This window comes from Brachyhypopomus gauderio, chromosome 3 (assembly GCF_052324685.1).
Source record: "Brachyhypopomus gauderio isolate BG-103 chromosome 3, BGAUD_0.2, whole genome shotgun sequence".
Lineage (NCBI taxonomy): Eukaryota > Metazoa > Chordata > Actinopteri > Gymnotiformes > Hypopomidae > Brachyhypopomus > Brachyhypopomus gauderio.
In genome coordinates, this window is record NC_135213.1 from 28,886,321 (window position 1) to 28,898,393 (window position 12,073).

Sequence of the window (12,073 nt, forward strand, 5' to 3'; positions counted from 1 at the left end):
ACTCGGGGGAGGGGGGGGGGGGGGTGCGAACGTAAATTGGACACAAATTAAGTGTTATATCGCGGTCGATCGATCGCCGGTGGTTGGTGCCACAGCGAACTAGTAACTCATTGAATCATAGATATGGATCAGAGGTAAATAAACTAGATATTGTTTTTCGGCGTGAGATATCGGACGTGTGGCGTGTGAGCGTGTGAAGACACGTGTGTTCAACACTGTTTATTGGTCTATATCAGGGGTCGGCAACCGTTGGCACGCCGAGGAATAATCACTGGCACGCGCCACGCTGGACCAGCATCAGCAAAAAAATAAAATAATAAAAAATTTCAGACAGAGAGCACGATCCTCCAATCGAAATCACTGCGAAATCGAAATCCAATCGAATGCTCTGCACTCAGCCGCTGCGTGTGACGTAATCCCTGAGCCGCGTCAAGGCTGGATTATTTATTATGGATTATTATACTTTCGGGAGTGACCGTAGCGTGCGACTCCGCACACCTCGCGCGAACCTGCGGAAGCGTTTATACTTGGCGCGTCACATTCTTTGCAGTGTTCTCCGAAACATATGTGGTAGTATAAAGAAACACCCCTCAAAAACGGGAAGGAACATTTACCTGACACATTTTTATGTTGCTTTGTGTACCAGGTTTGAAAAGTGCTGGAGTTTAGGCTAAACTACGGGCAGCCCTGTTCAAAATGTAGACAGTGTGACTGTGAGTCTACGCTATCTACACGATCTTTAAATGATATTTTGCACTTCGTAAAATGTCAAATTATTTGTACTCTACATGGGTACACTCATCATATGATTGTTTTCATAATCATACGATAATAATAATTGTTCTTTGATACGTGGGCCTCAGAACGGATGACTTCATGTCAATTTTAAGAAGATGTTTATATCAATGACAGAACAGATACTTCACACACAAAATGAGCACGGCACCATATGAATCATCTGGATCTGTTGATTATTTGTTGAACAGAGAGCACCACGGAGAAGTTTAAAGTTAATTACATCGCAACATTTAAAACATTTGTCTCATTTGCATTCTCTTTTCGTAACATACCAAAAACTTTTTTTGTTTTTGTTCTAACTGTTCGTGACACTTTATTTTTACGATTTAATTTCATTTTTATTTACCTATTATAATCTTCGACTCATGACCCTTTATAGTCGTCGTCACAGTTTCCACCATCGTCCTGCCATCACTGTACGATCTTCATGTAATCATAAGGTTCTTCATACTCGGCTGTTCCGCTCTGAGTGGTCGGCGCGTGTGCGAGGCGGGAAGCGTCTTCAGGTCCGCCCCGCAGGTGCAGCTATTTAAACACCTTAATGAGCGTGTGGAAACGTCAGGTGGACATTTTGGCAGTTGACGAATTTGGCAACGTGACACCTTCACAAAGAAAAATATTTAGGCTAAATGAGTGACTCCGAACATCCCGTAAGTAGTTTGCGGTAATACCGAACTGACGCATTTTCACAAAGTATCACATAGCCTAAACATTAATGATCTATATCTAATAGTCTAAAGCAGGGGTTCTTAACCTGGGGGTCGCGAATGTGACACAAAATAAGGTGTTTTCTGAGTTAAATGTGCGACAAATCAAGTTCGGAGCTAAACTTTGTTCTTTACTCAGCCTGGACAAGCGGAGCCACAACGTGCATGCGCGAACCTGAATCAAGACTCAGAATGAGGCAGGTTGATTCAGTAAAGTTTATTGAATCAAACTGCCTCATTCTCAGTCTTGATTCATGGTCACGCATGCACGTTGTGGCTCCGCTCGTCCAGGCTGGACGGGGGGGCGAAATTTACTGGAGCCTAAGGGGGTCGCACAGTGAAAGGTTAAGAACCCCTAGTCTAAAGGAATTGTTTGTTGTCGTCGCGCGCTTCCATTTTGAGGAGTAGTAGTGCTATTTTATTTATTCGGTATGGTGTACAATATTGTTTTGCTATAACTTTGCGCCCTCCAGGCGGTAAGGGAAAACTCCGCTCCCGAATGGCCAGAGAACGGGGGCCAATGGAGCGACGGAGAAGACAATACGATGGAGGAATCCGAACTCCTCCAGGATGTGGTGGAGGAGGATGAGGAGATTGACCTGTACAACGAAGAGACATTTGGATTAGGTCAGCGACCTTTGGGTATTTTTTTTTTTAGCAGGCTAGCTAAGTTTCAGTGCTTGTATTGGTTTATTATTCAGCTGAGCCCTGTGGGGAGACTACTTGTTAAAACGGCAACAAAATGTGCACTTTTTCAGCAATCCCTCAAATGCTCAAGATCCTTGTCCATTTAAAAAGGCAGGGTCTGTGAACAGGATGTGAAATGTGTTAATTGAGCAGGGTTTTCTGTTGCTTTAAGATCTCTTGCCTCTTTGTTTTGATGCAGATCTAAGTGCTGAGGAGCTTCAAGCAGACCCTGTGGATCTTCTGTTCGTTGATGGCAAACGGCATCCAGCAGGAATGGCTTCTCCTCCTCCACCGTCCCCAGATGAGCCTTCCCCTCCCAGGACTAAAGTACAAATCCAGGCCCAGGCTACAGAAGGCCTGCGTGATGAAGCCCGGAGCTGCAGAGACCGATGCCATCGGGCACAGCTGCTGGATGACCCGGCAGTGATGAGGACGGTGGAGGGACCGCCCAGTCTTAAGGTTTGGCCCCTTTCCCTGATTGTTGCCTGTCGGGAACTGCTGGTGTTGGTGCTATAACCATGCACGTCTTCCTGGTCCTCCAGAGTCTGGACAGCGCCATCGTGGACTGCGGCCGCAGCTCCTCCTGGGGCGATCTGAACGCCAACACGGTGAGGCAGGCCACACGGGACCCGTAGCTGGACAGTTTTCCACAGGCTGCACTGAGACTGTTGATGTGAAACCATGCTGTTTTTCCCCTCTCCTAGTGGATGATGTCATCGTTGGGCTCACCCAGACCAGGATCCATCCTTCAGGTAGGACAAGTTGTTCAAGAAGTAGTTCATCTGTATAACTGAGAACCCACTTCCACCATGTGCTTCAGGCCCTGATTGCTAGCACAAAACCTCCAAGCTCTGACCGGTCTGATGAACCATGACTGATCTTTTGGAGTCTGGACTTCTCTGGTCTTTGCAGACAACAGCCAAACTCATTCTGCCTGCATTAACTAATCAGGAAATGTCTGTGCAAAAGGGGTACTTGGCATATGGAATGGGTAGCCAAATACAAATCCTGTCTCTGGTGGGAAGGGCTTGGAATGAGACTGGGGCTCGTGGGGGTGTGGCCTCACTAATTCTGGCGATTCCTTGAGCAGGACTGTGCAGGTGAAATGTCTTCCATGTCTACTGGTTGTCTGCTCCCACCATGCTGTGTGGATGTGGCCCCCAAATCCCCCCCCCCCCCCCCCCCCCCCTTTCAAACAGGACCGTGCGATCGTGGACATAATGGATAGATCGGCTCGTGGCAGGATGCGCTCACCACTGCAGATGCCAAACGAGAGAGGCCTCCCTCAGGTAGTGCCATGTTTTTGATGGGTGGGGCCTTTCTGTACGGCGGCGCATGTGCACTCAAATGGGCATTTGTTGGCAGGCGTCCGTGTGTCCTGTGGTGGCTGGTAACCTGCTCCACCCAAAAAGTCCCTTCTGTGTGAAGCAGCGCTACAGTCAGGTGACTTCAGCCGTGTGCACAAGTCCACGTGCAGATGTCTGCTTACTTACTTGCAGTGAACACTGCATCATTGTTGCACCATGATGTAGCATGCAGCTCTTGGTCTTTCGGGCTGTGTAACTGTGCGCCTCTGCTGGTTGTTTTTGTACTTGTTTTAGTCTGGGGGATTCCTATCTCCATCTCCTCCCCGGTTCCAAGCCCTCACACCCAAGATGATGCAGGTGCGGTTTGGCCCCAATTCTCTGAGACGTGAGCCCTGCTATGGCCCCTTTTCCAGTCCCTCGCAGAGTTTCAGGTGAGCTCACAATCACCTGCAAGGCTCCCAGTTGCCTCAGTGTCCCGAAGCTTCTCCGGTTATGCCTTACGAGTGCTAGAGTAGGTGATGGGTGACCCCTGACCTTTTAGGCTTCCGGTCCTGGCTACCCAGCTCCACCCTCAGCATGAACGGCTGCTGAGTCAGCGGCCCCCGGGCTCTCAAAGGTGGGTGCTGTGTTTAGGGTAGGAGGGCTGGGGTTTGTGGGGTTTGTGGTTGTGAACTGACGCTGCTTCCACTCGCAGGAGGCCAAAGAGCTGGGATCCTTATGCAGATCTCATGTCTGCTAGAGAGAAGGAGTGGATCATCAGACTGCAGATGATGCAGCTACAGAGCGAGAACCCTCTTCAGGATGACTATTACTACCAGGTGCTCCATAGCGCCACCTACCTGCCGCCCAGTTAACATTGTCCGCAGAGACCTCTGGCCTGATGCAATTGTCCTCGCAGGAATATTATCGCAGGATTGAGGCGAAGATGGCGGAGGAAGAGATGATGGGTGACCGGTCCAAGAGGGAGCCGCCCAAGCTCACCACGCCGTACGTCACCAAAACTGTGTCCTACACCCCAGGTATGGCATCCCACACAACTGTGCTGAGAAGTTTCAGTGGAGCTGCAGATGAACGCAGTGGTGGACGTGCGTGTGTGTGTAGTGGTCCACATTGAGGGCTCCCTGGGCCAAGTCACCGTGTCCACATGTCACTCCCCCCGCCGAGCCATAGACGCCGTGCACGCACACACTCTGGAGGTAAGAAGGGCTGCAGACCCACAGCCTTCTACTTGTGGGCCTCCTCTTACCTTTTCCTCCACCCAGGAGCAGAAGGACCTGAGGCAGCAGAGGCTAGAGGTGCTGAACACCATTGAGAAGGTAAGGATGCTCCTGTGTCCTGCCTTCACTGTAATGGTGTTGTGGCAAACAGGACCACCTTAACCACCTCCCTGCTCTTCTGCAGTGCTACATCACGCTGTTGAAGGTGGAGGCAGCAGAGAGGATCAAAACCGTTGAGGAAGAGGAGGGGAAGAGCCTGAAGACGGTGCAGGGAGGGGTGGAGGAGATGGAGAGCAGTCTACGGAACCTCAACTCAACGTAAGACACACAGATACGAGAAACTCATCCGTCCGTTTTCCATTCTGCTAAGCACTGTGGGATTTCTTCAGGGAGTCCATGGAAGAGTTCCTGCCCTGTCTTCTTGTCTCGAAAGGAAAGAAACTGCTGGCCAGGCTCCTCCCTTTCCTGTCACAGGACACTGGTCTCCACCTCCTGCGGGCCATCACAACGCACCTTCCAGTGCTGATGAGCAGAGATGCAGAAGAGGTTGCTCACAATTGCCCCTCTGCTGAACATGATCACATCAGCACAGCCTGTATTTTGATTCTTCCAGAGATGTATACGCTTTATCCCTCCCACCTACAGGCCCTTCCTGTTCTGTACCCACCTCTCCGCACCGTGATTGGTTCCCTCAGCTTCAGCCAGCTGGTTTCTGTCCTCCAGGATTTCACAGCAGCCCTGCCTGACTCCCAAGACTCACGTCTAACGTTGGCCTGCCAGAACAAGGTGTGGCCTTCCTCCCAACGCCCTCCTCATCCTCATACACTGAGCCTAACAAACTCTTAATATTTCAAAACTGTGCGCGCCACTAACATGCTCCACTGTTCTAGTTCGGCTTGTCTTTGCTGTATGCCCTGCTGTCTCAAGGCGAGAGGCTGCTTACCTCTGACCTCCCTATGGAGCCCAGCCTCGGTGACTTCGAGACCTGGTACTGCCATCTTGTGCTTTTTACATGTGCACCCTTGGTGGTCCTGACCCCTGGTCCCATTGTTGCCCTCCAGGACAGATACTGTCTTCCACGTGGCAAGGCAGCTGTCCCAGACGTCCCTGGCGGAGCCGCTGTTCCTGCCCTCCAACCTGCTGACGCTCTTCTGCCGCTACGTGGACAAGCGCACTGTTCAGCAGCTGAGGAACAACATGGAGTAAGTTCTCTTTCGCCTAGTGGGCTGTGCATGTGGTTGCTGAGGCAACTGCGAGGCTGTTGAGGCAATTGGTGTCTGAATCGGCTGCTCACTGGGGTCTTGTGCAGAGAGCTGATGGAGTTTTTCCATAATAACTGGAGTTTATTCCTTTTTTGCTCTGTTCTGCAGATCTTCTACCGGCTATTTGGCTATTGGCTCATGAGGGAGTTTGGGGTTTTTTTTGTTTTGGTTTTTTTCATTTGTTTTTCTCCCTCTTTTATTCTTTCAGTCCACATGTACAGTAACCCCCCCCCCCCACTCTTATTAGTGCTAACTGAGTGACCAGGCTGGCATTGCTGGCAGTACTCATAGCCACCCCCAGATGGTGATCTCAACCTGGGTCTACAGATCAAATTCTGTTGCCTTCATTATAGGTGAAGGTAGATTCTGATCTGAAGTTGGGTTCAATAACTGGATTCTGTCATGAAAGTGAAGTATTAGGACTGATTCGCACCAAACGAATTTGGGTTCCCTAAAAATGCAAATCTTCAGTGTTTTTTTTTTTTTTTTTTTTTTTTTTTTTTTGGGAGAGTTTATTTCCTCATGTAAATTTTGTATGTTTTCCAGCACTGTATACAAACTTTATTATATCTATCAATTAATGATAAATAGTTGATGCACAACTGTAGCATTTGCAAAAAGGTGAAAAATAAATAAATGCATTTCCAAAAATGTTCCTGTACCTATAGCTATCAAATCTGTTTCCTAGGTATCATGGTCACGTCTGTCTGGTACTTGCATCCTACAGCTTGGAAACACGGCGTTGGTTCTTGGCATGTAGGGAGGTTTGTGTTCACGCCCTCTGCTTCAGTTGTACAAGTGCAGAACTAAAACGAGATCTGTACAATGACCCAGACGTTGACTGACTGGTTATGGCAAGGCGGAATTATCCTCTACATGACAATTTTAGGAACTATACAGACCAGAGAGTATGACTTGAGTGACTTTTAAATACAATGAAGTCGATTTGAGAACATGAGAAATCAAATGATTTACTATTTATACAGGAAGTGTCACATCCACGTGGACTGAATCATGGGCCATCTGACCTTGTCTAAATGGTTATAAACCAGGCGTGTGGGTCCCAAGTCCTTTTGAACTCGATACAGGGGTCATTTTACAGCCAGTCGTTACTCCTTGTTTAACCGTGGACACCTCATCTGCAGCATTTCCTACAGGTTTAGCCAAAAACCCAGTACATATGCTTTCTGTAATGAACGCCATGGTAGTTTGAAAATTAGTTTTTAAATCTGGGGTGTGTCTAGTCTGGCCTTACTGGGGAGAAGGGTGGGTTCAGAAAATGGAGCCTCGGGCACAGGGAGCACTGATTTACATTCCTAAATAAATGCGCAATAGTACACTGTTCATTCAGTAAGGGGTGTTTTTTTTTTTTTTTTTTTTTTTTTTTTTTAATTGATCTTGAGTGAGTTACCTGAAGGACATGCCTTGATGTGTCTAAAGTGACTGATCAATAAATTGAAGTGTCATATTTTCTACTCCAAACCTACACAAGCATGAGACAGATTCAAATGTAATCCATTATCTTGGACAAATCATTGGGGGGGGGGGGGGGCGGGGGGGTAATTGGACACTGGCTCCCTGGTGGTGTGGGTTGTTTTGACTTGGTGGTGAATGACTAAAGTCTATTGCAGTCTCAACATTGACATGCTGTAGCTGAGAGAATGACCCCTGACCTTTGGATCAAACCTGCTGCCTTACTCAACCATACGTGCTCATTCTTCTGTTTCTCTTTTAGTCTTCCTCCTTTCTCCAGTCTCATTTTTCATTGTTTTTGTCTGGGTGCTTCTCCGAGTTGTACAGTTGACGGACAAAGCCAGAATTGTTCCATTGGCTGAGAGAGTACTGACGTGGGGGTAATGGGGTTGGTTTTGGTGGGAGCGTCTCCCAGGATGACTGGACCAAGCAGACTGGTGGAGGACGTGGTATGTGTGGAATGTTTGACTATAGGAGCCGTAAGTTCAGAAGGTAAAGTTCTGTTGTGGGTATAAAGCACAAGTTGTTCTCGTGAGGGAAGTGTAGACTCGTACTAGATCATCTGGCAGTCTGTTTTAAACAATGGGAATTTCACAAGCATCTCCATGTTAAAAGATGGAAATCAAGATGATTTCATGAAAAACCAACTCTGGTCCCATCACTGCAGTGCTGTGGGCCAACGGTGGCCACATGGCAGAGGTCGAGACTGACTGACTCCTGTTTGCAGGTTCCAAACGTGGACGGAGGGGAAGACTTTCACAACAAGGTGAAAGATGCAGAAGAAAGCAGTGTCTGTCTTGTGTTAAATCCCTTCAGCCCTTCGATGAATGAAGGTCATAATGAGGGAGAGACTGAATATTTGTCCCATTTTATAAAGATGTTTTTGGCCATTGGCTACTTGGATTGTTGTTGGAAGGTTTTCTTTCCCTTAAATATGTTTAGACCAGTTTTGCGTTATTAATGCAGATGTCTTGGTGGCTGATAAGTTGTTCCTGTTCTGTTTAACTGTCTTGAAATCCAGATTCAAACTTTTCTACAATATGCCCTGTACCTGGACTACAAAAGTATTTCTTCCATGCATATGGGCAAAAAGTCCATCTTTGATTAGTTCATGGGAAAGATGCTTAATTTTAGCTTGGCTTAGTCCTTTTAATTTGGTGCACTGTGAAAATGCTAATTATGAAACTAAAAACTACTTTTTAGATTTGCTGTGAATAATTGCTGACTAGCTGTCGGAGATGAGCTTGCTCTGGTATTGGCTAGTTGAGCAACTTCCTATGAGAGACTTTCCTCCATGACCCAGTCAGTTCTCGCCTTGTTCTGCACCGACACACAGACGGGCTCATTGAACAGATAATCTATTCAAGAAGATCTACGTGTGTTTCGAAATCCGTTATATGAGCGTGTTGCCGTTTTCAGTATGCTATATGGAGCGTTAAACTAACATCAACATCCCCTCACCCTACATGCACATCTGTGGTCTGTTGTTAACCCAGAAACTTGTCTCTCAGGTTTGCAAGGCAGTGTCTTCAGTGCTATTTATGTCTTGACTACATCCTGTATGGCCGTTTTGTTACTTTGTGTAAATAACTCAAATTATATGAAATTTATCTACATCTGTGTACAGTCATGGCCAAATGTTTTGAGAATAATACAAATATTAATTTTTACAAAGTCTACTGCTTCAGTTTTTATAATGGCAATTTGCATATACTCCAGAATGTTATAAAGAGTGATCAGCTTAACAGCAATTAATTGCAAAGTCAATATTTGCCTAGAAAATGAACTTTATCCCCCAAAACACATTGCAACTTCATTGCAGCTCTGCCTTAAAATGACCAGCTAACATAGTTTCAGTGATTGGTCTATTAACAAAGGTGTGGGTGTTGATGAGGACAGGGCTGGAGATCAATCTGTCATTATTAAGTAAGAACGACACCACTGGACACTTTAATGCCAAACTGGTGCTTGGCATCATTGTTTCGCTTCTGTTAACCATGGTTATCTCTAAAGAAACACGTGCAGTCATCATTACACTGCACAAAAATGGCCTAACAGGGAAGGGTATAGCAGCTAGAAAGATTGCACCTCAGTCAACAATCTATCGCATCATCAAGAAGTTCAAGGAGAGAGGTTCCATTGTTGCCAAAAAAGCTCCAGGGCACCCAAGAAAGACGACCAAGCACCAGGACCATCTCTTAAAAGTGTTTCAGCTGTGGGATCGGGCTACCAGCAGTGCAGAGCTTGCTCAGGAATGGCAGCAGGCAGGTCGGAGTGCATCTGCACAAGGAGGGCAGCAAAGAAGCCACTTCTCTCCAGAAAAAACATCAGGCACAGACTGATATTCTGCAGAAGGTACAGGAAGTTGACTGCTGAGGACTGGGGAAAAGTCATTTTCTCTGATGAATCCCCTTTCGGATTGTTTGGGACATCTGGAAAACAGCTTGTTCAGAGAAGACGAGGTGAGCGCTACCACCAGTCTTGTCTCATGCCAACTGTAAAGCATCCTGAAACCATTCATGTGTGGGGTTGCTTCTCAGCCAAGGGAATCGGCTCTCACAGTCTTAACTAAAAACACAGCCATGAATAAAGAATGGTACCAGAATGTCCTCCGAGAGCAACTTCTCCCAACCATCCAAGAGCAGTTTGGTGATCAACAATGCCTTTTCCAGCATGATGGAGCACCTTGCCATAAAGCAAAGGTGATAAATAAATGGCTCAGGGAACAAAACATAGAGATTTTGGGTCCATGGCCTGGAAACTCCCTAGATCTTAATCCCATTGAGAACTTGTGGTCAATCATCAAGAGACGGGTGGACAAACAAAAACCTACACATTCTGACAAAATGCAAGCATTGATGGTGCAAGAATGGACTGCTATCAGTCAGGATTTGGTTCAGAAGTTGATTGAGAGCATGACATGGAGAATTGCAGAGGTCCTGAAGAAGAATGGGCAACACTGCAAATATTGACTTGCTGCATTAACTCCTCCTAACTGTCAATAAAAGCTTTTGTTACACATAATATGATTGCAATATTTCTTTGTCAGATGTTTTTATCACATAAACGCATAAAAACCAGAGGGCAGCAGATCATGTGAAAATATATTTGTGTCATTCTCAAAACTTTTGGCCATGACTGTACAGCCAGTATTGTCCAGCTGTTGACATTTGACCACGTGGAGTTTATGGTGGCTGGTTATGTTCATAATACTAACTAAAGAAGTTAAATATTCTGGGACCCAAACCTGCCTAAACATTATTATTGTGAATGAGAGTAGGGCAGACTGGATCATGTCTGCTGGCATCTGGAAGACAGAGGAGGAAGGGATTATTTTTCTTTACCTGCCATGCTGCCATTCACTTTGTGGGTGTGTGTACGCATGCCAAGAGCAGTGGTCTGTGAGGGAGGGCTACACGTATAATAAAATTTAAATGCTTGCATGTTCTCATCTGTGTTCTTAGTTACGTATGGAAGGTGGTTGAAGTCTTAAAAGACGTTTGTGTATATAGTTTGTTTTTCCTGCATCACCCTTCTATTGGGTGGTCCTGGTTTTCCACCTTTATTTACTTATTGCCCACAAGGAGGATCTTTTCTGTCTCCATTATTTCACTGGATTACACTGCTGGACTGGGACTGATCTTTCATTCTTTAAATCGGCCGTCACCACTCCACAGGGACAGCAGGGCGGCGACAGCCTTGCTGTGTCTTCACTCAGTTTTTTCCTGAGTGAAGTTTTTCATGTTCCTTTTCTTAAGATGTTTGCCACTTCTATTACCTCTGCTGCTTTCATCACACTCTATCTGCTTCACCACTATGGTCTTTCACTGGAGGTCCAGGATCTCCACCACTTTGCTCCTCCTGTTTGGACTTTGAGGGTTTGACCTCTGTTCCTTCTGTACAAAATCTTATTTTTGAATTTTCACTGTATTAAAAATGCTGTTCAAATACGTGTGATATTGCCTTACCTGAGTCTAGGGATGGGGTGGCTATGTGGGTGTTACTGAGAGATGCCGAGTTCTGTATGAAAGCTGAGAATGTTCGAGGTCTTGGAGGAAAGTTTCAGGGGTTAAAGTTCAAGCTGTAACCTCCCCTTGACCTCCGTGCTGTCATGGCGGGGTTAGGGGCAGGATGTGGAATGTGAACCGGAGGTGAGATGGCTTTTCTGCTCCTTTCACCTTCCTCCTTTTCCATAAAGTGTCACTCCTCCGTATGCCTACCGCTCATTTGCTGAGACCAGGTGAGGTCACGCTCTCCTTGTGCTGGTGCAGTGGTCTAAAGAATGTGATTAAGAGGACCTCATGGAGCTGAAAGGACCTTTTTTGAGCTTTTCTTTCATCTCCATGCGATTTGAAACATTCTTTTGAAACCCTTTTGTTCATTGCTTGATTTCACTGTGTTCATTTTCTTAGATGGGCTTCTCTATTAAAACGTCCTGAATGACAACAGAAGAGCTGTCTTAGCATTTGTGGTTCATCGTTATGACCAGAGCCCCAACTCCTGAATCTCTCACAGAGTATTTCGGATCTTTAGGCTCTCGTGCACAGTGTTATGTAGCTTAAGAACTGGTCTGTCTCTCTCCTGCACATTAAAATGACACTGACCCAGCCTCACTGCTTTGC

The 12,073-nt window shown here is 46.4% G+C and overlaps 1 protein-coding gene across 6 annotated transcripts; it reads left to right on the plus strand.

The window, feature by feature from the left end:
- Nucleotides 1–1,258: 1,258 nt before the first annotated feature.
- On the plus strand, nt 1,259–9,017 carry patl2 (PAT1 homolog 2). Of its 6 annotated transcripts, XM_077000946.1 has the most exons (20): nt 1,259–1,448; nt 1,979–2,132; nt 2,392–2,651; nt 2,735–2,800; nt 2,897–2,944; nt 3,392–3,481; nt 3,558–3,635; nt 3,794–3,930; nt 4,041–4,115; nt 4,194–4,317; nt 4,398–4,518; nt 4,601–4,695; nt 4,762–4,815; nt 4,901–5,034; nt 5,106–5,262; nt 5,362–5,502; nt 5,607–5,704; nt 5,778–5,918; nt 6,667–6,742; nt 8,179–9,017. In XM_077000946.1, exons 1-20 carry the CDS (start codon nt 1,428–1,430, stop codon nt 8,410–8,412), a joined length of 2,304 nt encoding a protein of 767 aa, XP_076857061.1. In that variant the 5' UTR covers nt 1,259–1,427; the 3' UTR covers nt 8,413–9,017. The 6 variants fall into 6 exon arrangements, with proteins under 6 accessions (XP_076857061.1, XP_076857067.1, XP_076857062.1 ...); XM_077000947.1 differs by lacking the exon at nt 8,179–9,017 and having other exon boundaries at nt 1,260–1,448; nt 6,667–7,252; XM_077000950.1 differs by lacking the exon at nt 6,667–6,742 and having other exon boundaries at nt 1,262–1,448; nt 8,179–8,319.
- Nucleotides 9,018–12,073: the final 3,056 nt, after the last annotated feature.

What these genes read in the sequence shown, in the direction of transcription:
- patl2 (XM_077000946.1), top strand. Translation starts at nt 1,428, where the DNA reads ATGAGTGACTCCGAACATCCC. An exon ending in TGAAGCAGCGCTACAGTCAG is followed by an intron (nt 3,636 to 3,793) that starts GTGACTTCAGCC and finishes TACTTGTTTTAG; the next exon opens with TCTGGGGGATTCCTATCTCC. An exon ending in CTACGGAACCTCAACTCAAC is followed by an intron (nt 5,035 to 5,105) that starts GTAAGACACACA and finishes GGATTTCTTCAG; the next exon opens with GGAGTCCATGGAAGAGTTCC.